General features: G+C 39.8%; 1 protein-coding gene across 2 annotated transcripts in view; it reads right to left on the reverse strand.

The window, feature by feature from the left end:
• Window positions 1–24,200, reverse strand: part of Ndae1 (Na[+]-driven anion exchanger 1) — a 490,785-nt gene that overhangs the window by 45,407 nt on the left and 421,178 nt on the right. For both annotated transcript variants that reach the window (XM_090387778.1, XM_090387777.1), the window contains exon 22: window positions 3,629–3,769. In XM_090387778.1, coding sequence (XP_090243904.1) covers window positions 3,629–3,769 — 141 coding nt within the window. The remainder of the gene's footprint in view (window positions 1–3,628; window positions 3,770–24,200) is intronic.

Genomic DNA, 24,200 nt, shown 5'->3' on the forward strand with positions numbered 1-24,200 from the left:
ACTTTCATTCCCCACTTGTGTTCCATCAAAGAGAAAATTAAAGCCTATATTGCCATGCTGGCACGCTTCACCCGCAAAGACTGGTGCTTCAAAGGCCAGGTTTTACATCTTCTTTACACAGCTGTATTTATTCCCATTGTCACATATGGCACTGCAGTGTGGTATAACAGGATGACGATAGTAAGAATGCAATGTCTGATCCTTCAGGTCCAGCCACTTATGATGCTGCAAATGACTTGTGCGTGTTGGACCACATCAACTGCTGCACTACAAGTTCTTACTGGATGCCTACCTCTAGATCTTCATGTCATATACTTCGACCTCTCTCATGCCATCAAGAAGAATAAAGAGGTTGAAATACTCGCCATTAAAACACGTACAGATATTAACATCAAACATGAGATGACCTGTGTGTGGACTGAACTGGTTTCCCTATGGCAGACACGATGTAATAGCTCATCAACAGGTGAAATTACTAAAAACTCTTTATTCTGGATGTCACCTTTCTCAACAAACGATGTTGCAACTGGTTCTATCCTAAAGTCTACACGTCCTTTCTTTTGACTGGCCATGGATCACTTAAAAGGAGTCTTCTCGACTTTGGTCTGGCTGATGATGCTTTTTGTATCTGTGGAAGCCAGAGGACTGGGACCACGTTATGCACTCCTGTCTTATCTATCTTGACTTCCGCAACCAGCTTCTTCTGGACCTCAATGCACCGACAATCCACCAAGAGGCTAGGGTATTGGAATCAGAAGAAGTCTAAAAAGCATTCTCAACCTATGCCACCGCAGTCTTCAACAGACCCCACTATCACTCACAACCACCAACTGGCACGCCTATGACTACCTCAGCTCATTCTGTCGACTAGCTTCCCCACTGCCAGTCACACCAGAAATTAAATATCTTGTCAGCCATAAGGATATACCAATCCCAGTAATGATTCTGTGCTCCACAGGATGCACCACTGCAATCACATCACCAAGTTCTATTATGTGACCACTCAAGAGCTGCCTCTAATTTTTCCCTGTCCATCCATGGTAACTTCATCTTCTCCTGCAATGCTCCAACACGTTCTTTGCTGCTCCTAGAAGACTTCACTGGGTGATTCTCAACTTCTCTTGACAAAATTTCCACCAGAGATTCTTGCCTTCACCTCTTCTTGAAGTTCCTTTGCTGATGCCCCCTCTCCATCGCCATGGGATCAGATGCTTTTGGGCTCTTTTGCTGGCCTGGGACACTCCCCAGGTGGGATTTTAACTACCCTCGATGAGTCCTCATCGAAGCGGGTCTGCTGACGATGGTCAACTGACAGGCGTGGGATCACCTGGCCATTTGCCTTCTGCTGGGGGTAGCCTTCTGCTCTGCCTACCCTTGCTTCCTTCCCCTTTTCTTATCTTTCCTATCCAACTCGCTCTGTTCCTCTAACTTGGCCTCTCTCCTCTCTTGCTTTGCAAGTGGGGAGAGCCCGTCAGGCATACCTTCTACCTTCTTGGCCCGGCTCCTAGCGCTGGTGGACGGATGCTGAAAGGCTCCTTCCATGGTGATCGAGCCTCCCAGTAACTAAGAGGCCAGTCAAACAACACACTACCCACACATAAGCCACATTGACTGGCCTTGCAATGTTGTGCATACATCACAGAGTACTCAACATGGATTTGTGGGGAACCACAGGAACTGATTGACAAAAACACTATGTCCACTATTCTTATTTTTGGATTAGAGTCAGACACGTTGGTAGCTGGTGATAAAAGAATTTCAAGCAAAGTGGAAAATAAAGTATATGATCAGGTGGTCGATGATCAAACAGTTTGAATGATACTCAAATCATGCTGATAGGATGAGCCGTTCAGGAGATATCCATTGTAGAAGCTTGAGATGAAAAACCATTGGGGGTGGGGGGAGAACAGAGGGGAAAAGGTAGAGTCTCACATCGATGGGAAACACAATGGTAAACAGCAGTTTCCAATCAGAGTTCTGAAAAAAAGTTGAAAGTTCACAGATTGCACCACAGGATTACATGGAGAAAATGAGGTATCCATAATTTTACGTTGGTTTGTTGTAGAGAAAAAAGGAACACATCAACGGAAAGCATGTGAAAGCTACACAAGGGGACATGCTGCCCCAGTCAAGGCAAGCATCAGTCCATGGTGGCCAGACAAGAAATTGGCAACCTCTCCAAAGCTCCACCTATGCCACTTATGCACTGTGACTATAGACTAAAGCAACAGATAATAATGAAGCAAAACTTGCAGAAGAAGCCCAAAAAGTAGAAAACAACTTACACCAAGGATAGTCCACTTTATGAGGAATCTGCCGGTACTACCTGATCCATTTTGAGAGACATTAATCCAAAGATATAGGCGGTAATGTGGGAGCTAAAAGACATGTCTGACTGCAAGATGGCCCACATTCCTGGTCAGTTTACCTCCAATGTGGAATTAAAAACCACAGTTTTTCAGTCAAAACCATGCATTTGTGATACCACAGTGCTACCTGCAAGGGAGTCCCCTCTGCACTTACACACCAGTAATCATTCTTTTAGTAAACATAACATGAAAAACAGTGTTTGCTCATTTTAGAGTTGCTTCAGAACTAAGAGAAATTTTTGGTAAAATATTCCAGTGAAAACTTTTTCCATATGCATCTTTCAACCATTGTGGTCAATTTTTTCAGTTTTAGTTTCAGATAAAATTATTATTATACAAATTTTACAAACTTAAATGACCAAATGTTTTATAAACTGATGTGCTGTAATATTGTTTAGAATTTTTTTAAGAAATCATGTTTAATACGACCAATAAATAAACAATATGCACTATAATTAGCAATATGATCAACAAGTTTAGCCAAAATAGTTTTTCATGTCATACCTTCATGAATTTCTGTACTTTACAGGTCAGAATACAGTTATTTAGCATAACAAATAGTGCTTCTTTATTTAATGTTATAATCATCATAAAAAAACTGTTTATAAACTGTATAATTATCTTTATTATTAGAACCACTTTGCTGTTGACTAAATCTGTTAAACTAACCAGCACTCTGGTTAGTTTAAAAATTTAGGAGACTGAAGTGATAAATCAGTGAGGGACACCTCATCCCTCATGAATCACAATTTTTTTTAAATTAAAACAAGATTATTAATCACTATTTCTGTCAAAATAATAGAGTTGATCTATGAAGGTAAGAAGAAAGTTTAAAGAAATCAAGTCTAGTTCAGTAAATTATATTTTTAATTATAATTTTTGAAACGTGAAGCACTTCTATAAGTTTCACTCCTTAAAAATAGACAAGTGAGAATAGTAAAGACAGGTTAAAAAAGTTACTACTATTAATTTGTAAATAGATGGGTTTTGTTATTTAATGCAAGTGATTAGGATTTCAACAACATCATTAATATTCTATAAATATGCATCATAGTAGTAAGTAACTTTTTTAAAAACTCATCTTTCATAATATAAACAGGGGTAGTTTCAACTGTAACTTTGAGAAGATTATAATGTAGATTCAAGTGATTTTTCGTCTTAGTAAATATTAATTGGATCACAAAATTAAAATATGAAAGGTGATTTCAAATGTATAATTTTGCTTTAACAAAGAACTAACCGATTATATTTTAACATACCTTTTGTTCTTCCTCAAGTTTTCTTTGCTCTTCTTCCTGTTTTCTCTTGGCAGATTCAGGAATTACATCATCTAAAATTTTTAGTTCTCTTTGGGAAAAAGCAAAATCCAACAACTTCCTCACGCCAATCATCACAACCAGCTGAAATAAATTTTCACATAGAATCATATTACCCATAAATATGTAATGAAAGCATATATGAGTATAATTATGTTTAAGTCATTTTTAAGTTTATAAATAATTTCGTAATAAAATTTCTTAAGATCATTTTATATTATATCATACAGAAATAAAATTCCTAACAAATGCAAGGTAAAACTTCACTAAGAGCAATTATCTTTGGCACTCTTTACTCTTATGTGCTTTACTGCTGTCTTCTCATTAAATCTGCTGCTCCCTCATTTATAGATATTCTGATTATTTGAGTCTATTCATAACATGCAAGGCAGTCTCTTGAATATTCATATTCAAGAGACTGCCTTGCATGTTATGAATGGAATTATTTAAGAAAAAAATATTATTGAGAAACAAAATATGTATTTTCATATAATATAACATTATATTAAATATTAACTTAGACTATCATGTTACTACAATATTTTTGGCACTACAAGCCTACATTCATCTCAAAGTTATATTTATCAAGCCTCTTTTGAAATCACAAAATAATGAACTGGCCAACCCAATAAGAGTAATTCATGATTTTCCATGTATATACAGTAAACCCCTGCTATTTGTGGGAGTTACGTTCCTGGGAAATGGCGTGAATACTGAAAATGCGAATACCGAGTTTTGGTGTCCACAGTAATAAAAGGGTTCCGTTCTAAAGTATGAAATACTGTATATAAGGAAAACTAGTCTAAAATTTTGTCTATGTATGTATTATATATACCTACATAATATGACTATGTACATAGACAAATGTAAACAGTACATAGCAAAATACAAGCATAAGGTATTGAAATGAAAATAAGAAGCAATTTAATATTAAATATAATATTTATTAGAAATTTCAAACAAATTTTTCAAAAACATATCAAGAATATGGGTTGCTGGGCGAAAAATAACTCTTAATCGAAGTTTGTTTCTTTGTTTTTTTAATGGAGCTCCTTTTGGATTTCCCTGTAAGGAAAGAGTTCTAGGCCTTGTTTAAACTTGATGCTTCTTTCCAAATTAGGATCCATTTCCACCACCTTTTCTGAAAGTTGTATGGAGAGGCTAAAGATTTCCTTTAATGATTTGTTATTTAATTCTGGTCTAACAATGTTGAGACCTTCCTCCTCAGGATCATTTTGGTTCTCACTTGACCATGCCACTAATTCATCCAACTCTTCCATTGTAAGTTCATCTGCACGAGCCTCAATAAGTTCATTCCTGAACATCTGTTGCATCGATGTTTTCAAAGCCCCCGCCTTCTATTCCCTGTGTGATTGCTACAATATCAGCAACCAGTTCATTGACATTGTACTCCCCAAATTCCAGTTCTGCATTCCTTATATCTGTGCGACACCACGTCTCTGATATCCCAACAATATCTGCCTTTGATGTTCCGAGCAATACCTCAAATTCATCAAATTTATTTACCAAACTCCTAGCATTGGTGTACATGCAAGTATAAATGCACCTGTTCCTATTCTTAGCTACCCTAACACAACCTATGTGTTGTGTTTACTTGTACCACAATGACTCCCAGCAGTCTCTGAAATATCCTGCATCTTGTTTTTCAGGCTTCTGCTCATTCCAATAGAAGCAGTGCAAGAATCATTTTCACCTCTGCAAGTGGCTACTGTTAATCTATTAGTCCTTGTATCCCCCCAAGCATTTTTGTTCCGTAGATGGCTATTGCCCTAGGGTAATACACATGGACACTAGTTCACACTGTGAGAGAACCGACTTGAACTCACATATTGTGAGGCCAGTATCAGTATGCGATCACAAAAATGCTGACCAATTGTTTACCATTGTCTATCCTTATGACAACTTAATGGTGATGTATCATTATGACAGCTTAGTCATAATGATATATTTCCATTTTCCACTCATCTGGATAGGTCCGAGTTTGATTCCCATCAATGACTGGAGGAATTTAAGGTCCTCTTCAAGGCTTTAGTTTGCTGATCTCAGGTGGTGGAAATAGTGTAGGTTTTCTCCCCTTGAGTAATTCTTCGTTTTTGTCCCCACAACATGTAAACTGTCATTAAAATAATGGTTTGAATGTTTTTTATTTTATTTTATTTATTTTTTTTTTAACTGTTGTGCTGATTATCAGCTGCTATAAAACAGTTTGAACAAATTTAAGTTGTATAACCAATCTTTTTCTTACCCTTGGATCTTGAACCAATCTTTTTTCATCCATTTGCATAGTGTGCAAACAGAAATTTATTTTTATTAAACCACTCACAAAACACAAGGGAAATGGTATCCTCTTTTTTTAGAGTAGTAATCTTATCAATATTTATATTGTGCTGTACACATTTACCTACATCATTGTGGCCTGGGGGTAGAAAAAATTGTTGTGCTCCAACGAATGTTGAAAATCAATATATGAACACTGCTTCCCCTACTTATAAAATTTAAATAAGAGTACCATTACCATAAGACTTCAACTTCAAATTAAATTTTCATATCAACTTAAACACACTGATGCAAGAGATAAAGTTGCATTAGGAAACATGAATAATATAAACAAAAATTCACTCCACTTTATTCACACACTTCAACTGTTATTCCAAATACTTGCCTTTTCACCAATACTTTCATACAGTAATTTCTCCCATGAGTGTGTGTGCAAGCACACACACACACACACCTTGTGGAAGAAATTGCTACATGAAGCTATAAAGAAAGACAAGCATGTCATAAAAAAGGAAAGAGTTCTTGCTTTTGTAACAGTGACTATGGTGGTCTCAGACAGTTTTTAAATTCTATAAAGTGAGAACAACTGATGATGTTACCAACAGCAAATTCTAAATGAGAAGAATTCAAGGATTTAACATTGAAGCTACTAGGCTTTTCATACCAACAAAGAAATACTATTTAAGGTTTAGGTTTAAATGGATGTCAGGTGAACTGGGACTCATGGCAAAGAAGTAAAATGCATGGGATGCATATAAATTATCAGGAGACACAGAATTCTGTATGGTAGATATACATCGATGAGCCAAAACAGCACATAGCTGGTGAGACATCGAAGCCACAAGATTTCTAAATGTGTCTTGTGGTATCTGGTACCAACACATAACCAGCAGATCCTTTAACTCCTGTAAGGTCGTGGTTGAGATGCCGCAGATCAGAGTTGCTGTTTCAAAAAAAAAAAACCCAACAGATGCTCGATGGGATTGCTGTCTGGGAAATTTGGAGGCCAAGGCAATACCTGGAAGTCTTCCTCATGTTCTGTGAACCAGTCTCGAAAAATCCAGGCAGTGTGGCGTGGCGCATTATCCTGCTGAAAAGCGGTACCGCCAGAGGGGAAGACCGCTGCCACAAAAGAGTGTACCTGGTCAGCAATGATGTTTAGGTGGTATATGTTAGAGTGCCTGGCACATGGATGACAGGACCCAGGGTATCCCAGCAGAACATCGCCCAAAACATGACACTGCCACCACTGGCTTGTTTTTGTCCCATGGTGCATCCAGGCGCCATAACTTCCTCATGTAAACAATGCAAACGTACCCGGCCGTCCACATGGTGAAACAGGAAACGTGATTCATCAGACCAGGCGATCTTCTTCCAATCACTCAAGGTCCAGTTTCGATGCTTGCGTGCCAATTTCAGGCACTGTCCCATTTCAGCAGGGTTCGACATACTGTGTGTTGTGACACATTATCCCGTCACCAGCATCTCAATTAAGGGTGAGATGCAACAGAGTTGCCCTTCTGTTGCCACGTACCATCTGAGAGAGCCTTCGCTAACATCAAGCATTGATGAGCCGTTATTATAAAACACCTCGTTGGCAGTTCGTGGGTTCCCCCTCCTTGGACCACTTTCGGTAGGTAGTAACCACTGCTGACAGTAAACAACCCACCGTGTGTGCCGTTTCAGATATGCTCTGACCCAGTCGTCTGGCCATTACAATTTGGCCTTTGTCAAACTCTCTTAGGTCCCATCGGAAGAACAACAGTAACACTGATTAGCGGAGCTCAGTATCAGGTGTTTTTTATACCGTGTTCCTACCCGCACACACGCGCTGTAGTTCACCTGCAGTTGCTTAGATTTGCATAATCGCTGGTCATGTTTTGTCTCACTGGTTCAAGATAGTCTGTAATCAAATCAAAAAGGAGGTTAGGCAAGCAAAGGCAGATTATGAGAAATCTTTGGCAAAGGATGCAAACAAAAACAGTAAAGACTTTTTACTTATGTAAAACTCTAGAAGAAAGGGGATGAATCAGATTGGTCCACTTGATATCGGTGGTTTGGTTGTTGATGATTCTACTCAGGTAGCTGACAAACTGAATGAGTATTTTTCATCTACATTCACAAGTGAGGAATTCTGTAGGGAAGTGGAGACCAGAAGCTTATCAAAGTCTAACAGGGAGTTAAATGATTTTATAAGAACCGAGAGCAAAGTTGAGGAGAAATTGTTGAAGTTAAACATAAGAAAGGCACCTGGGGTGGATAGTTTCTATCCAGTTATACTAAAGGGGGCAGCAAAGGAAATAAGCAGGCTCTTAGCCATGATTATGAGGGCATCCTTGGACTGGAGATATGCAAATATATCCCCAATTCACAAAGAGGAATCGAAAGGTGACATGAGTAATTATAGACCTGCTAGTTTCACTTCTGTTCCAGGGAACATAATGGAGTCACTAGTTCAAGAAGCACTGCAAGATCATCTAGACAAGAATGCAGTTATAGTTCAGAAACGGAATGGATTTGTTAAGGGGAAGTCTTGTCTGACCAATTTAATTGGATACTATGATGTAGTCACAAAGGAATTGGATGCAAAAAATAATTTTGATATCACATACTTGGATTTTGGGAACGGCCTCCGTAGCCGAGTGGGCAGGAGCGGGAGTGCAGTAGCACACGCTCTTTGAGTAGACCGGGGTTCAAGCCCCTGCCTGCTGAATACGGTCGATCTGCCAACCCGCACTGGACCAGCGTGGCAGATTATGGTCCATTTCCCTCAGCATGAATTGTTGAGGAGGCTTCCACCCTGCAGTGGGTTGATAATGGCTGCACTTTACTTTACTTTACTTGGATTTTAGGAAAACTTTTGATACTGTTGCACATGGCAAACTACTGTACAAATTGGAGCATTATGGCATTAAGGGCAAGTTGTTGCTATGGATAAAGGGATGGTTGAGTGGGAGAAGACAAAAAGTAGCAATCAATGGACAGCGCTATTTGTAGACTAATGTTATTAGTAGTGTCCCCCAGGGGTTTGTGTTGGGCCCACTGTTGTTTTCTTTATTTATCAATGATACTGATGAAGGTATATCAGGCTTAATGTCCAAGTCTGCACACAATACGAAGGTTGGTAGGGTTGTTAACGACAGTAAGGATGGTATGCTACTGCAACAGGATCTGGAAAAGTTTAGCAGATCGGCTGAGAGGTGGCAACTGAAGTTTAACATTGACAAATGCAAAGTGCTGCATTTGGGTAGCAGTAACCCCAGAGTAATATACCAACTGTGCGGTACTACACTGAAGGTAGTGGAGAATGAAAAAGACCTGGCGGTAATTGTGCACTCAGATATGAAGTTTTCTGAGCAGTGTAGACCAGACACGCTGCAAGAGTAACTCGTGGGGGCTAGTCAATGATATATAAGAATTTTGCTAGCAGGGATAAGGAGATGATTATCCTTTTGTATAAGGCAATGGTCGGGCCACACCTTGAGTACTGCATACAGGTCTGGAGGCTTCATTTTAGGAAAGAAAGATGTAGAGCTGCTTGAACGGGTACAGAGAAGGGCAACAAGATTAGTGAATGGAACAAAGGGGTACTCTTACGAAGAAAGGTTTAAGTTTTGCAAATTACAGTGTCTGGAGACTAGGCACCAGGGAGGTGATCTGATAGAGGTGTATAAAGCCTTGAATGGTTTTGAGCATGCTCAATGTTGATGGTATTCTTCCTCTTGCTCAGAATAATCACCTGAGAGGGCATAAATTCAAATTAGCATTAGCAGAGGCATATGATGCAAGAAAGCAAGCTAATTCAGCATCAGCCAAAAAAAAAAAAAAAAACACACACCACTCCCATTTCACCCTTCCGTTCGTTCGAAATACCTCTCCAGTTGAGCCTTAAATTTGTTTAGGCTATCAACTTCAACAACAAATGATTGAAGTCGGTTCCACCAACCAATCAATTCTAATCTCAACAATGTCCATTTACACTTGCAGTCTGCCAAACCCCATGTACTTTTTCTGACAGAATCTCAGTTATCGGTTGATTCAACTACTGCTCATCTCAGATGTCCAAATTATTCGCTGTATGATTCCTTTCGCCTCAAAGGTGGTACTTGTGCATATGTCCATTCTGATATTCCCTGTCAGAGACTTGGCAATTTGGAATATCCTCTCTTTGATCTTCTCTGGCTTAAAATCTCTCTACCTCATTGTGTCAAATTCATCTGTTGTCTCTACCGTTCTCCCAACTCGACTAATCACTTGGAGCTCTTTGACTTCCTCTCGTTGCAACTTGACTTTCTCCAGTCCAACTCTCCTAACAGTGAGGTAATTTTCCTTGGTGATTTTAATGTTCACAACCCCCAGCTGGCTTCCGTTTTCTAGTCACACCGACCCAGCAGGTCGAGATGCTGAGGCTTTTGCAATTACTAATGACCTAGCACAGATTGTTCATTTACCTACAAGAATACCGGACAATCTTAATCATACAGCCAATACGCTTGATCTTTTTCTCACAAACAACCCTTCTAAGTACACGGTCGAAGTGAGAGCTCCTTTAGGCACTTCAGATCACAACTTGGTGATTGTCTCTTCTCCAATGGAACCTTTATCTCATGGCTATTGCCAACCTAGTGTTGTTTGGCATTACAAGAATGCAAAATGGGATGACCTGCGAGACTTCTTTTCTTCTTTTCCTTGGTCGGAGTACTGTTTCAAAAGTTCTGATGTCAACGTTTGCTCAGATCGTGTCAGTGAAATTATTCTTGCAGGAATGGAATTCTTTATCCCACACTCCACTTTAAAATCTCATCCTTTATCTAAACCTTGGTTTTCCAATAAATGTGCTAAGGCTGTCCAAGAGAAGAATGTTGCATATCGTAATTGGCTTGTTTCTAATTCTTCAGTTTCATTTTCTGCCTACACCAAAGCTCACAACAATTGTAAAGCAGTTATTAATCAGTCCAAACTAGAGTTTGAACAGGCTAAGAGTAGAAAACTTGCTTCTTGCCCTAATGGTAGGCGAGCATTCTGGTCTCTTGCCAAAGCTATTGGCTGCAACTTTTGCCCATCTCTGCTCCCACCTCTGTCCAAACCAGATGGTTCTGTTGTCACTTCAGCCAAGGATAAAGCTGACCTGCTAGCATCCCATTTTTCTTCCAGCTCATGTATTAATGATCTTGGTAAAACACCTCCCACCATTCCCAACACACTCCATTCAATGCCTCCTGTGGTCTTCCGTCAAAAGGATATCAGAAGGATTTTGATGAATCTCGATGCTAAGAAAGCTCCAGGTCCTGATGGTATTTCTCCACTTGTTCTCAAAACCTGTGCTCCTGAACTTACTCCTATTCTTTGCCGCCTTTTTTCACTTTCTTATTCTAAAGGTGTTTTTCCTTCTGCTTGGAAATTTGCTCATATCCAGCCAGTTCCTAAAAAGGGTGACAAATCCCTCCCATCCAATTATCGTCCCATTGCAATTACTTCTACTCTTTCTAAAGTAATGGAGAAATCAATTAACCGCCAACTCTTAAACTACCTAGAAACCTTCCATCTGATCAACGATCACCAGTATGGATTCTGTCAGTGTCGATCCACTGAGGATATTCTGGCTTATGTTACCCATTTATGGACTAATTCAATGGAAAGGTTCGGTGAAACACAAGTAGTTGCTCTTGACATCTCAAAGGCTTTTGATCGTGTTTGGCATAAAGGTCTTCTAAACAAGCTTCCATCTTATGGTTTGCCAACTGTTTTTAGTAATTGGTCATCCAGTTTTCTCTCTGATCGCTCACTGAGGGTGATGGTTGATGGCTCTCTGCCTTCTAACTTCTCCACTAATGCCAGTGTCCCCCAAGGTTCAGTTCTTTCCCCCACTCTTTTCCTCTTGTATATCAATGACCTTCTTCCATACAGGAAATCCTATCCATAGTTTTGCCGATGATAGCACATTGCATTCAACTTTCCATTTTGAGAAACCTTGTCCTGCTCAATCAGCTTCAACTTCTCGAAAATCTGCTACCAATTCCTTAAATGCCGATCTTCAGGTAATTCTCCAGTGGGGAAAAGACAACTTAGTTGATTTCAACCCTTCTAAAACTCAGTCTTGTCTTATATCTCGCAAAAAGGATTCTTCTGCTCCTATGCTTATCTTTAGTGACACTCCAATTTCTAGGCAAAAGGATATATCTCTTTTGGGGATTTCCCTGACTTCTAATCTCTCTTGGCACAAGCACATTACAAATATTGCTTCCTCTGCATCTAAAAAACTTGGTTTTCTCTTTCGCTCTTGGCGTTACTTTTCTTCCAAACAGCTGCTCACTCTGTATAAATCGCAAATCCGCCCTGCCATGGAATATTGTTCCCACATCTGGGGTGGTGCCCCCAAAACCTCTCTCAGGCTTCTTGATTCCACTCAGAAGAGGGCAGTTAGGTTAATTAATGATTCATCTCTAACAGAGTCTCTCCACTTGCTGTCTCATAGACGCACTGTTTCTGCTGCATGCCTCTTCTACAGATACTTCCATGGGCACTGTTCTTCTGAATTAGCTTCTATAATTCCCGCTCTCTCTCTTTCAAAACAGTCTGAACACGTGCCGCCACCAGCCAACATCCATTTACTGTCCAACTTCAAACCCACAGAACCAACTTTTCATCTTCCTCATTTATTCATTCAACTGCCGTTTTCTGGAACAACCTTCCTTCATATGTATTTCCTGAAAATTACAATCTACAGAAATTCAAGTCCAATGTCAACAAATATCTTCTTTCGTCTTCTCAGTCTCCAACTCAAGCACGATACTTAGTACTATAGGTTCTAATACCTCTCGTGTTTGGGGTTCACATAAAAAAAAAAAAAAAAGCCACCCGCTGGCCAAAGGCAAATTTCCGCACATCTATCCGACATCCGTCCTTCCTCAATTTGAATTTATGCCCTCTGAGGTGATTATTTTGAGCAAGAGGAAGAATCCAATTGGCATTGAGCATGCTCAAACAATTCAAAGCCTTATACACCTCTATCAGATCACCTCGCCGGTGCCTAGTCTCCAGACTCAGTAATTTGCAAAACTTAAGCCTTTCTTCGTAAGAGCAACCCTTTGTTCCATTCACTAATCTTGTTGCCCTTCTCTGTACCCGTTCCAGCAGCTCTACATCCTTCTTGAAATGAGGCTTCCAGACCTGTATACAGTACTCAAGATGTGGCCTAACCATTGCCTTATACAAGGGAATAATCACCTCCTTATCCCTGCTAGAAAAATTCCTGTATATCATTGACAAGACACCATGAGCTACTCTTGCAGCTCGTCTGCACTGCTCAGAGGACTTCATATCTGGTTGCACAATTACCCACAGGTCCTTTTCATTCTCCACCAATGTCAGTGTAGTACCGCAGAGTTGATACGTTGCTCTGGGGTTACTGTTTCCCATATGTAGTACTTTACATTTGTCAATGTTAAACTTCATTTGCCACCTCTCAGCCCATCTGTTCAACCTTTCAGGATCCTGTTGCAGCAGCATAGCATCAGTAGTGTCCTTAACATCCCTGCCAACCTTTGTATCATCTGCAAACTTGGACATTAAACTTGATATACGATCATCAATATCATTCATAAACAACGAAAACAACAACGGACCCAACACCGAACCCTGAGGAACTCCACTAATAACATTAGTCCTCGTTGAGCAGTGTCCATTGATTACCACTCTCTGTCTTCTGCCACTCAACCATCCCCTTATCCATAGCAGCAATTTGCCTCCAATGCCAAACTGGTCCAATTTGTGCAGCAGTCTTCCATGTGCAACAGAATCAAAAGCCTTTCTAAGATCCAAATATATAATATCAAAGTTATTCCCTGCATCCAGTTGTTTTGTGACTACATCATAGTATCCAATCAAATTGGTCAGGCAAGACCTGCCCTTAACAAAACCATGCTGTGTCTGAGCTATAACTGAACTGCATCTAGATGATCCTGCAGTGCTTCTTTAACCATTGCCTCCATTAATTTTCCTGGAACAGAAGTTAAACTACCAGGTCTATAATTACTTGTGTCAGCCTTTGATCCTCCTTTGTGAATTGGGCTTACATTTGCACATCTCCAGTCTATGGGTACCTCCCCTGAGTCCAAAGAAGCTCTCATAATTATGGCTAGGGGTTTGCTTACTTCCTTTGCTGCCTCTTTTAATATAACTGGATAGATCCCATACACCCCAGGTGCCTTTTTTATGTTTATCCTCAACAATCTCTCCTCCACTTTCCTCTCAGTTATTACAAAATCATCTAGCTCACTGCCAATGTCTACTTTACCTACGTCATTCTCCTTCCTGAATAACTCCTCATGCGTGAATGTAGATGGAAAATACTTGTTTAGATTGTTAGCCACCTGAGCAGGATCCTCAACTGCTGAACCATCAATATCCAGTGGACCATTCTGATTCATCCCTTTCCTTCTTGAATTTAAATAGGTAAAGAACTCTTTTCTGTTTTTCTTTGCATCCTTTGCCAAAGATTTTTCGTAGTCTGCCTTTGCCTGCCTAATCTCCTTTGTGACTTGGTAACAGACCAACTTATATCTATCATAAGCTTCCATGTCGCCCATTAATTTGTATGTATTCCATGCATTTTTCTTCTCTGCCACATGTCTCATTAGTTCATCTGACAACCATTTAGGCCTAAACCTTGAACAATATTTCTTAGTTGGTATGTAAAGCCTGGTAGCTTCCAAGATTAGTTCCTTGAATGCTTCCCATTTTGAGTTTGCTGTTGGTAACATCATCAGTTGGTCCCACTGTATAGAATTTAAATACTGTCTCAGACCATCGTAGTCGCCTTTACGAAAACAAAAACCCTTCCCTTTACCTCTGATGGTAGTTACCTCCTTGAGTAAATCCCACTTCAACACACTGTGATCACTGCCACCTAGTGGTTCATTTATCTGCAGATTCTTAATGCATGAAGAATCACTACTGATAATCAAATCAAGAGTATTGCTCCCTCTTGTTGCCTCACGAACATGCTGATGTAGAAAACAATCATCCAATAAATCCACAAAAGCCTGGCTAGTGTGTGAGTGACCAACCCACAAATTCCAGTCAATATCTGGGAAATTAAAATCCCCATTATAAGACTCTCTGATTTATTGGCCCACTCCATTTCCCTGTACAATATCTTATTATACTCATCAGAGTCATTAGGCCTATAGCACACTCCTACTCTCAATTTTGATTTCCCTATGCTTATGTCACACCAAACTGACTCGACACTGCCCTGTCCATCGATGTCGGCTGGCTTCACTTCCTTGGATTTTATGTTTCTTTACTAATAGCATAACCCCTCCTCTCCTCCTGTCCTGTCCTGTCTATCCTTTCTATACACATTGTATTCCCCAAATTCCAGTTCCGCATTCCTTATATCTGTGTTACACCACGTCTCTGATATCCCAACAATATCTGCCTTTGATGTTTTGAGCAATACCTCAAATTCATCAAATTTATTTACTAAACTCCTAGCATTGGTGTACACGCAAGTATACCTGCACCTGTTTCTATTCTTAGCTACCCTAACACAACCCATGTGTTTACTTGTACCGCAATGACTCCCAGCAGTCTCTGAAATATATTGCATCTTGTTTTTAAGGCTTCTGCTCATTTCAATAGAAGCAGTGCAAGAATCACTTTTACCTCTGCCAGTGTCTACTGGCAATCTATTAGTCCTTGTATCCCCCCCCCCCCCGCAACTAGCAGTTTTCTGACCCACCTAACACTGCCTCGACAGCATCAGCAAAAATTCTTGCACACTTTCTATTTAAGTGTATCCCATCCCTGTAGAAGCAGTCTCTCCTGTTAACAAGTACAGACCAGGCTAAAAAAAATTCTACCCCTTGAGCCTTGCTCAATCCCTCCAGGGCCGAATTGATCGACAAGGCTCTCATCATATACTCCCTCCTATCGTGTCTGGGCAGTATTGCAGACACTTTCAAATTCAACCCTAATACACTGCTTTTTTTCAACAGTGACCTGTACTTGCTAAGTAATTCCGCCGGTCTCCTACTCTTAATATCATTAGTAAATTGAGGAAAGACAGATGCAGGATAGGCGTGCGGAAATTTGCCTTTAGCCAGCGGGGAGTTGGTTGGTGGAACAGACTTCCATCCCTTGTCATGGAAGTTGATAGCCTAAATAAATTTAAGGCTCAGCTGGACAGGTATTTCGAAAGAAACGGTGGGGTGAAGTGGAAGTGGTTTTTTTTTTTTTTTTTTTTTTTTTTTTGGCTGATGCTATATAAGCTTGCTTTCTTACATCATTTGCCACTACTAATGCTAATGATTCCAAATTAGCAAGTCTCTGACAAGGAATATTGGAATGGACATATGCACAAGTACCACCTTTGATGCGAAAGGAATCATACAGCGAATAATTTGGGAAACTGAGATGAGCAGTAGTTGAATCAACCGATAACTGAGATTCTGTCAGAAAAAGTACATGGAGTTTGGCAGACTGCAGGTGGAAATGGATATTGCTGAGATTAGAATTGAAACCACGTATATTTGTGAAATGAACTAGGAAGTGTTTGGGAGTTTTAGATCTTTTCGCAGATAATCTTACTCTATTAGTTTGACAATTCATGGTGTATTCAACAGTAAGAAAAGTGTGGGGGGGGGACATGCTGTGTGAAGTAATGAAATTTTTGGATATGGCATACACATGGTAAGAATATACCCAGATCCTTGACATAATGTGGCCTCGCAATCTGTGTGACACGTCTCTGAAATCCCCACAATATCTGCCTTTGATGTTTTGAGCAATACCAGAAATTCATCAAATTTATTTACTATACTCCTAGCTTTGGTGTACACGCAAGTATACATGCACCTGTTCTTTTTCTAAGCTACCCTAACACAACCCATGTGTTTACTTGTACCCCAATGATTCCCAGCAGTCTCTGAAATATCCTGTATCTTATTTTCCAGGTTGCGGCTCATTCCAATAGAAACAGTGCAAGAATCACTTTCACCTCTGCCAGTGGCTACTGTTAATCTATTAGTCCTCGTATCCCCCCCAATCTAGCAGTTTCCCGACCCACCTAACACTGCCTCGATAGCATCAGCAAACATTCTTGCAGCCTTTCTATTTAAGTTTATCCCATCCCTGTAGAAGCAGTCTCTCCTGTTAACAAGTACAGACCAGGCTGAAAAAAATTCTACCCCTTGAGCCTTGCACAATCTTTCCAGGGCCGAATTAATCGACAGGGCTCTCATCATATACTCCCTCCTATCGTGTTGGTTGATGTATTGTTTAATGGCACAAGGGCTGCTAAGGCCATATTGTGCCTGATTCTATTCGATAGTGCAATTTACAATTAAAATCTGTAAAATAATCCCGTCTGCTTTAAGAAATAAAAGAACTCAGCCAGATTTGCATTGTCTCCAATCAGATGGGGTAATGTCAAAGGTTCTTGCAGATGTGAAAGCGATTTGAAAATTTTGTTTCGATAATTATTATAATGATTGCAGTCTATTAGAATATGCTTCACTGTAAGTGCAGTCTGACAATATGTACAAATAGGCGGATCTTCCCCCATGAGCAGATAAATATGGGTTAGATGCGTGTGCCCAATACGCGTCCTAGCCAGGATCACCTCCTCTTGCCTATTTGATCGCATACTTGATGGCCACAACTTAGGTTCCTGTTTAAATTGAAGCAGTTTATTTCCACACTGAGCCTGCCAGATTTGCAACCATTGCTCTTCACACACGTTTTTTATGACTGATTTGTAATCTGCATATGGCACTTGGTAGTTAGGAGATCTTGCAGTGATTGGATGTTTAGCGGCTTGATCTGCATATTCATTTCCTTTGATGCCTACATGACCCGGTATCCAACAGAAACGGACTGATTGGTTTGCAGCTCGTAACGCAATTATCTGTGATCTAATTTGCTTCAAGATGGGGTGGATTGGTTTGGATGGATTTTTCAATGATTTTATTGCACTCAGAGAATCAGAGTAGATCATAATTTGCTTACTAGACAGATTAATAACATGATCCAGAGATATTTTAATTGCCCACAGTTCAGCAGAGTAGATGCTGCATTCCTTTGGAAGGGACACAGAAGTAGAAAAGATAGAAGAAACTGCTGCTGCGCCCACTGTCGTACTTGTTTTCGAGCCATCGGTATATATTTGAAGATACCGAGAATTTTCTGCTACATGTGCAGCATGGAGTTTCCTGATGGTGAGGTCTGCTGCTTGCTTTTTCCCCCATTGTTGGAATGAGAAGTCACAAATTGGTGTATAATCAGACCACGGAGGGTCGTGATTGCTCATTTCCTGAAAGACATTACCCATGTCTAGATTCCAACTTTGTGTTAACTGTAGCAACCTTATCCCAATAGGCTTGTTTTCGGTAGGTTTGTTTTGATAAAATGTGGTCCACTGGGGCTCAAATAAGTATGGCCAGATAGGATGAAAAGGAAGATGGAGTGGAGGTTCGTGTGCATCTATATATAGACTCTGTACAGGGGATGTTCTGAATGCTCCTAAAGCAGTTCTTAGGGCACTGTGATGGATAGTGTCTAGCCGAGTTAGTGCACTCTTCCTGGCAGAGTCATAGATTGGAGCTCCGTAATCCAAGCGAGATCGGATTAGTACCCGATATAGCCGAAGCAGAGTGTATCGGTCAGCACCCCACGTCAATGAAGATAGTACTCGGAGGATATTTAATTTTTTCAAGCAAATGGTTCTCAGATATGTGATGTGTTGTAAGAAGTTTAATTTATTGTCCAGGATTAGACCAAGAAATCTGATACTATTGGAAAGAGGTATGGTGGTATTTTTAAGATGTAGCTCAGGCTCAGGGTGGATCTTACGTTTTTTACAGAAATGAATACAGTTTGATTTTTGTGCTGATAAGCGGTAGCCATTGCGAGACATCCACAGCTCGATTTTGTTAATTGAGATTTGAAGCTGTCTCTCAATAGAATTCATAGTTTTTCCTTGGCACGAAATCATGAGGTCATCTGCATAGTGATATAATTCTACTGTGCTTGGAATATCATGGATGATTTTGTTTATTCTTATTAAAAATAGAGTTGGACTCAAGATAGACCCTTGAGGGACCCCTTCCTCCTGTATATGAATTCTAGAAAGAGTATTTAGATGACTAACCTGAAAGGTTCTCCCCTGGAGAAAGCTCTGAATAAAAGTAGACCAAAGGTGTAAAGGTCACGCAGAATACCGAAACGCCATGTTGTATCAAAGGCCTTTTCTAAATCAAAACTTACCATAACGAGATGGTCATTTCTGACAAAAGCGTTTCTGATGTTGGATTCTGCTTTGGTCATCATATCTAATGCAGATCTATTTTGCCGAAAACCGTACTGATTTTTATGTAAGATGTTATGTGACTCAAGAAACCAGGTGAGGCACTTCAGAACCATTTTCTCCAGTGTTTTCCCCAAACAACTAGTTAAGGAAATTGGACGATAATTTCCTGGATTAGAGAGGTCTTTCCCTGGTTTAGGGATGGCTAATACAAGTGAATGTTTCCAAGAGCTAGGATAAATATGTTCTTCAAAAATTCTGTTGAAAAATATTAAAAGAATTTGCAAAGCAGTATCATTCAAGTGTTTTAGCATAATATAAAATATACCATCAGGGCCAGCTGCACTATTGGGTGCTCTGTTAAGAGCATCCGTTAACTCGGATATAGTAAAAGGCTGATTATATGGAAGAGACAGACCGGTGTTGAAATTTAACTTATACCTTTCTGCTACCACTTTAATTTGTTGGAATGAAGCATCATATGAATTTGCTGCTGAGATTTTACCAAAGGCTTCAGCCAAAGCATTTGCTATGTCTTTGGAGGAAGACAGTTCCTGTCCATTACAGATCAATATTGGAGAGGATGACAATGGATATTTGCCATTCAGATTTTGGATTTTCCTCCAGATTAATCTAGTATCGGTGTTTTTGGTGATAGTGGAAGCGAACTGTATCCAGGAATCTTTTTTGGCTTTCCTTCTTATTTGTCGTGCTTTAGCATTTAATTTCTTGTAATTTATAAGGTTTATAATAGTGGGATGCTTGCGGAAGATATTCCAAGCTTTGTTCTTTTCTTTTTTTGCTCTATTACATTCATCATTCCACCAGTAGTTTTTGCACCTGCGTGGATGAGTCGACGACTGAGGAAGAGCTTTGTTTGCTGCTGCTAGTATCCGTTTAGTAATATGGTCATTAGCTTCATCTATTGACTGGTTCAGAATGAAGCTTTTATCTAAAACTGTATTTAAGGAAAATTTTTCCCAGTTTGCCTTTGTAAATTTCCATCTTCTGCGAGTTTCTGGATAGGTGGTGGTAGTTTGGAATTTGCAAGTAATTGGAAGATGATCACTATTGTGGGGATTATCCAATACAGCCCAATGTATACTTGGGTACAGAGCCGGGGAGCAGATAGATAGATCTATGGCTGAAGTATTTCCTGAAGGAAAATGAACATGAGTATGTGCACCGGTGTTCAGCAGAGTTAGATTTTGTTTGTCCAGTAATGCTTCTATTAGCTGCCCTCTTTTATCCATATGGAGACTTCCCCATAATGGGTGGTGTCCATTAAAATCACCCATCAGACAAAAAGGAGGTGGTATCTGGGCAAGGAGCTCATCAAAGTCTCTGAGTACATACGTTTGGTTCGGCGGAAGATAAATAGAAATAAGAGATAAAGATATTCCAATTTCTATTCTTACAGCAACAACTTCTAAATTGGTTTTTAAAGGGATTTGTCTAGACGGAATAGTAACGGATACCAAAGCCGCAACACCTCCATGGGCTGCAGTTGCTGCATTCCTGTCACGCCTGTACAAAACATATTTCTTTATTGAGGGGGTCACTTGTGGAGTTAAAAATGTTTCCTGTAAACAAATGCCTGCTGGATTGAAATCTCGGATTAGGTCATAAAGTTCATCTATATTAGTACGTAGTCCTCGACAGTTCCATTGTAAAATGCACTTCATTATTTAGTTTTAGTGGTAGGATGATCCGGTTGCCTTTTAGAGGCAGTAGGCTTATTGCGATCTATTTTAATTTTCTCTTTTTTCGGAAAGGTAGGCCGTCCAGTGTCCATATCTTCTTCGGCATGAATTTCTAATATAGGTTCTTGTTCAGTTTTGTCATCTGTATCCATTTCTGCAGTATTAATTTGGGTTTTAGTAGAAGATTCGGCTGGTGTCATCCTGGTCTCACTTTGGGACTTAATGCCACTAGTAGTTGGGATGGAGATTGGAGTATTGCAAGTCTGGTCTCTGTTGTTTTGCTTCAAGGATGGCTGAGGAACTGAAAGCTGAGCTCTGGCCCATTCAGCAAGTGATATGTTCGGTGGGACTGAATCATTGGTTTGCGTAGCAATTGAACGGTATTTCTTTGTAACATCTGCATATGTACGTGCAGGAGTATCTTTCAGTATTTGTCGTCGCGCTTCCTGATATGTCACTTTATTTTCAACTTTAAATTTCTGTATTTTTTTCCCAACTTTCCATAACTCACAATTTCTAGAATATGCAGGATGTTCTTCCCTGCAGTTAGGGCAAACTGGAGATGTAGCAGTACAGTCTGTTTGAGTGTGATCCTGGGATCCACATTTTGGGCATATTGTGTTACCTCGACATGTTGCCTGAGAGTGTCCGAACTTTTGACATTTATAACACCGTATTGGATTTGGTATATACGGGCGGATAGGGCAATTTAAATAACCAGCTTTTACAGTATTTGGTAAGTTTGGAGTATTGAATGTGAGAATTACACTGCGGGTTGGAATGAGATTGCCATCTCTACGAGTCAAAATTCTCTTCGCTTGTATGACCTTTCGATCTTTAAGTTCTTGTACAAGCTCCTCTTCTGTTACATTCAATAGATCCCACTCAGAGATAACACCTTTGGAACTATTTAGGGTTGAGTGGGGAGATATTTTAACAGGGATACCACCAAATGTTGTCATCTTTAACAATAATTCTGAGTGTTTCGACTGTGTAGTTTCCACAAGCAAATCCCCTGACTGCAGCCTTTTGACCATTTTAGGTGATCCAGCAGCATTTTCTAGAAATCTCTGTATAATAAATGGAGAGAGTTTACTCACTGGTTGACTAGTTAAGGAATGGATAATCAGGAAACTTGGATACTCAGTTTGATGATTATCTATTTTTAAGCGCTTATGTTGCGCACTACCTTCTTCAGAGTTATACCAATCTTTGGTATTTGAGCTTGAAGGCTCTAAGGCTGGATAATTTTCTTTATCCATGTCGGCTCCTTTTCGCCCTGGGGGATTAGCTTTTCCACCCAGGTTACCGGCCCCGCCACGGGGAGGCAGGAGCAGTGCCGCTTGTGGCCAAGCGTAGGAGTTAGTACAGTTAGTATATACAATAAATAAAGAAAAAGGTACTTTCCTTTTTCTGGCTCTCTTTCTATACTTTTAAAAAGTAGAGCTAAATAAACAGAAAGTCTTATGAATGAAATGAAACAAGGAAAAACTCAGTCGCTTTAGAAAGTCGCAGTACTATTTAGCACAGAAAATCGCTTGGCCTCAAGAAACGCTTGGCACTCGGGGCCCCTCCTATCGTGTCTGGGCAGAATTGCAGACACTTTCAAATTCAACCCTAATTCACGGCTTTTTTTCAACAGTGACCTGTACTTGTTAAGTAATTCCGCTGGTCTCCTACTCTTAATATCATTAGTGCCAACGTGTACAACTATATCACCTTTTGTGCCCTTAAAAGATGATATCCGCTCTACAACATCATCAACCTTTGCCCCTGGCAGACAACCCTGGTCCTGTTCCACCTATCCTTCTTACAAAGCATGTTTCCCGTTTCCCTGACAATAGTGTCACCAACAACTACTAGTTCCTTTGGGACCAGTGCATTCTGCCTTGGGGGCTGCCGCTGTGTTGCGTGATGACCAAGTGTAGCGTGATCACACTGTGTTGCGTGATGACCACTCTCAGCTGCCCACACCCTGGCATTGGTGTGGGCAGCTGAGAGTTTGATGGGCCCTCACTTTTAATCCTTCGAGGGCATCCACCCTGTCCTTCAAGCTCTCATATAGGCCCATAACAATGCTGAGTTGTCGCCTGATTTCCTTACACTCCTTGAATCGCGCACACGCAAAGACACCCCCCATGGCAGTATCATGTCCCGTACCCAACTGCTCCACAAACATCAAGCAAGTAGTGCATTTTAGTAGGCTGTGATTCAGAGGGCAACTGGCCCCGTCAGTTCTCCCCTGAGCCACAGCACTCCGATTAGCTTGAGCCTTTTGCTTTGCTGCTCTGGTCAGAGTCATGATTTCGATTTAATTTCAATAAAATTTCAATTTCAGTACAAAATTAAAACCCTAAACTTATATCCCAACACGTTATAACGCTATATTTATGTTTCAGTATCGAGTGTTATCTACGAAATCCCTTTATATAACTTCCGTATCAAGTTAAGTATTAATTATTTATTTTTTATTAATTATTTATGTTACGTAACCCAAGTCGTTATATGTATAGTTAAAAGTACAATTTAATTGACAATGAAGTTCAACAAGATTAATTATCTGATTAATTGACAATACTATGTACTATACTATACTATACTATATTAAGCTTATGCTATCTATTATCGCGTAACAATGGCGGCAATTACGAACGGTAAGCACGTGGATTTGATACCCTTTCCGATACTAAGCAATACCTACAAAATCTCTATCTAAGTTACTTTAAACTAAGTATCGTAAATAGGAATATAAATCTACTCTAGAAAATAAGTTAATATGCCAATTTAAGCTAATAAAACAGAAAATAAATCAGAAAAAAACCTCTCTGTTCCAGGAGCGGCAAAAATGTACGTCCACACAGGCTACTCTCGTTCTGGAATATACTGAATGATTTTTACAATTCAATTTTATTATCTATATATCAATATAGTACACACCCACCCACCAACCACAAAATTTACCAAGATCAACAAGAAAAATTAGCTAGTTGATTTTTGATCTCTTGCTTCACATTTTCGCAAGATTAACGTTGCTAAAGCTTTTCAAAATCTGCTATACTCCACAATTTCCAACCACTGTTTTTATCACAGGCCTGCTCGCTTTCCACACAGCTATCAATAAAAGATGAACAACTAAAAATCTTTTGGACATTAGAAAGCAGAAAGGCCTTAAGAACAAATCTCAATTTAACATAATCTTTTTTGA

Source organism: Mastigoproctus giganteus, chromosome 13, assembly GCF_048544385.1.
Source record: "Mastigoproctus giganteus isolate SK-2022 chromosome 13, ASM4854438v1, whole genome shotgun sequence".
Lineage (NCBI taxonomy): Eukaryota > Metazoa > Arthropoda > Arachnida > Uropygi > Thelyphonidae > Mastigoproctus > Mastigoproctus giganteus.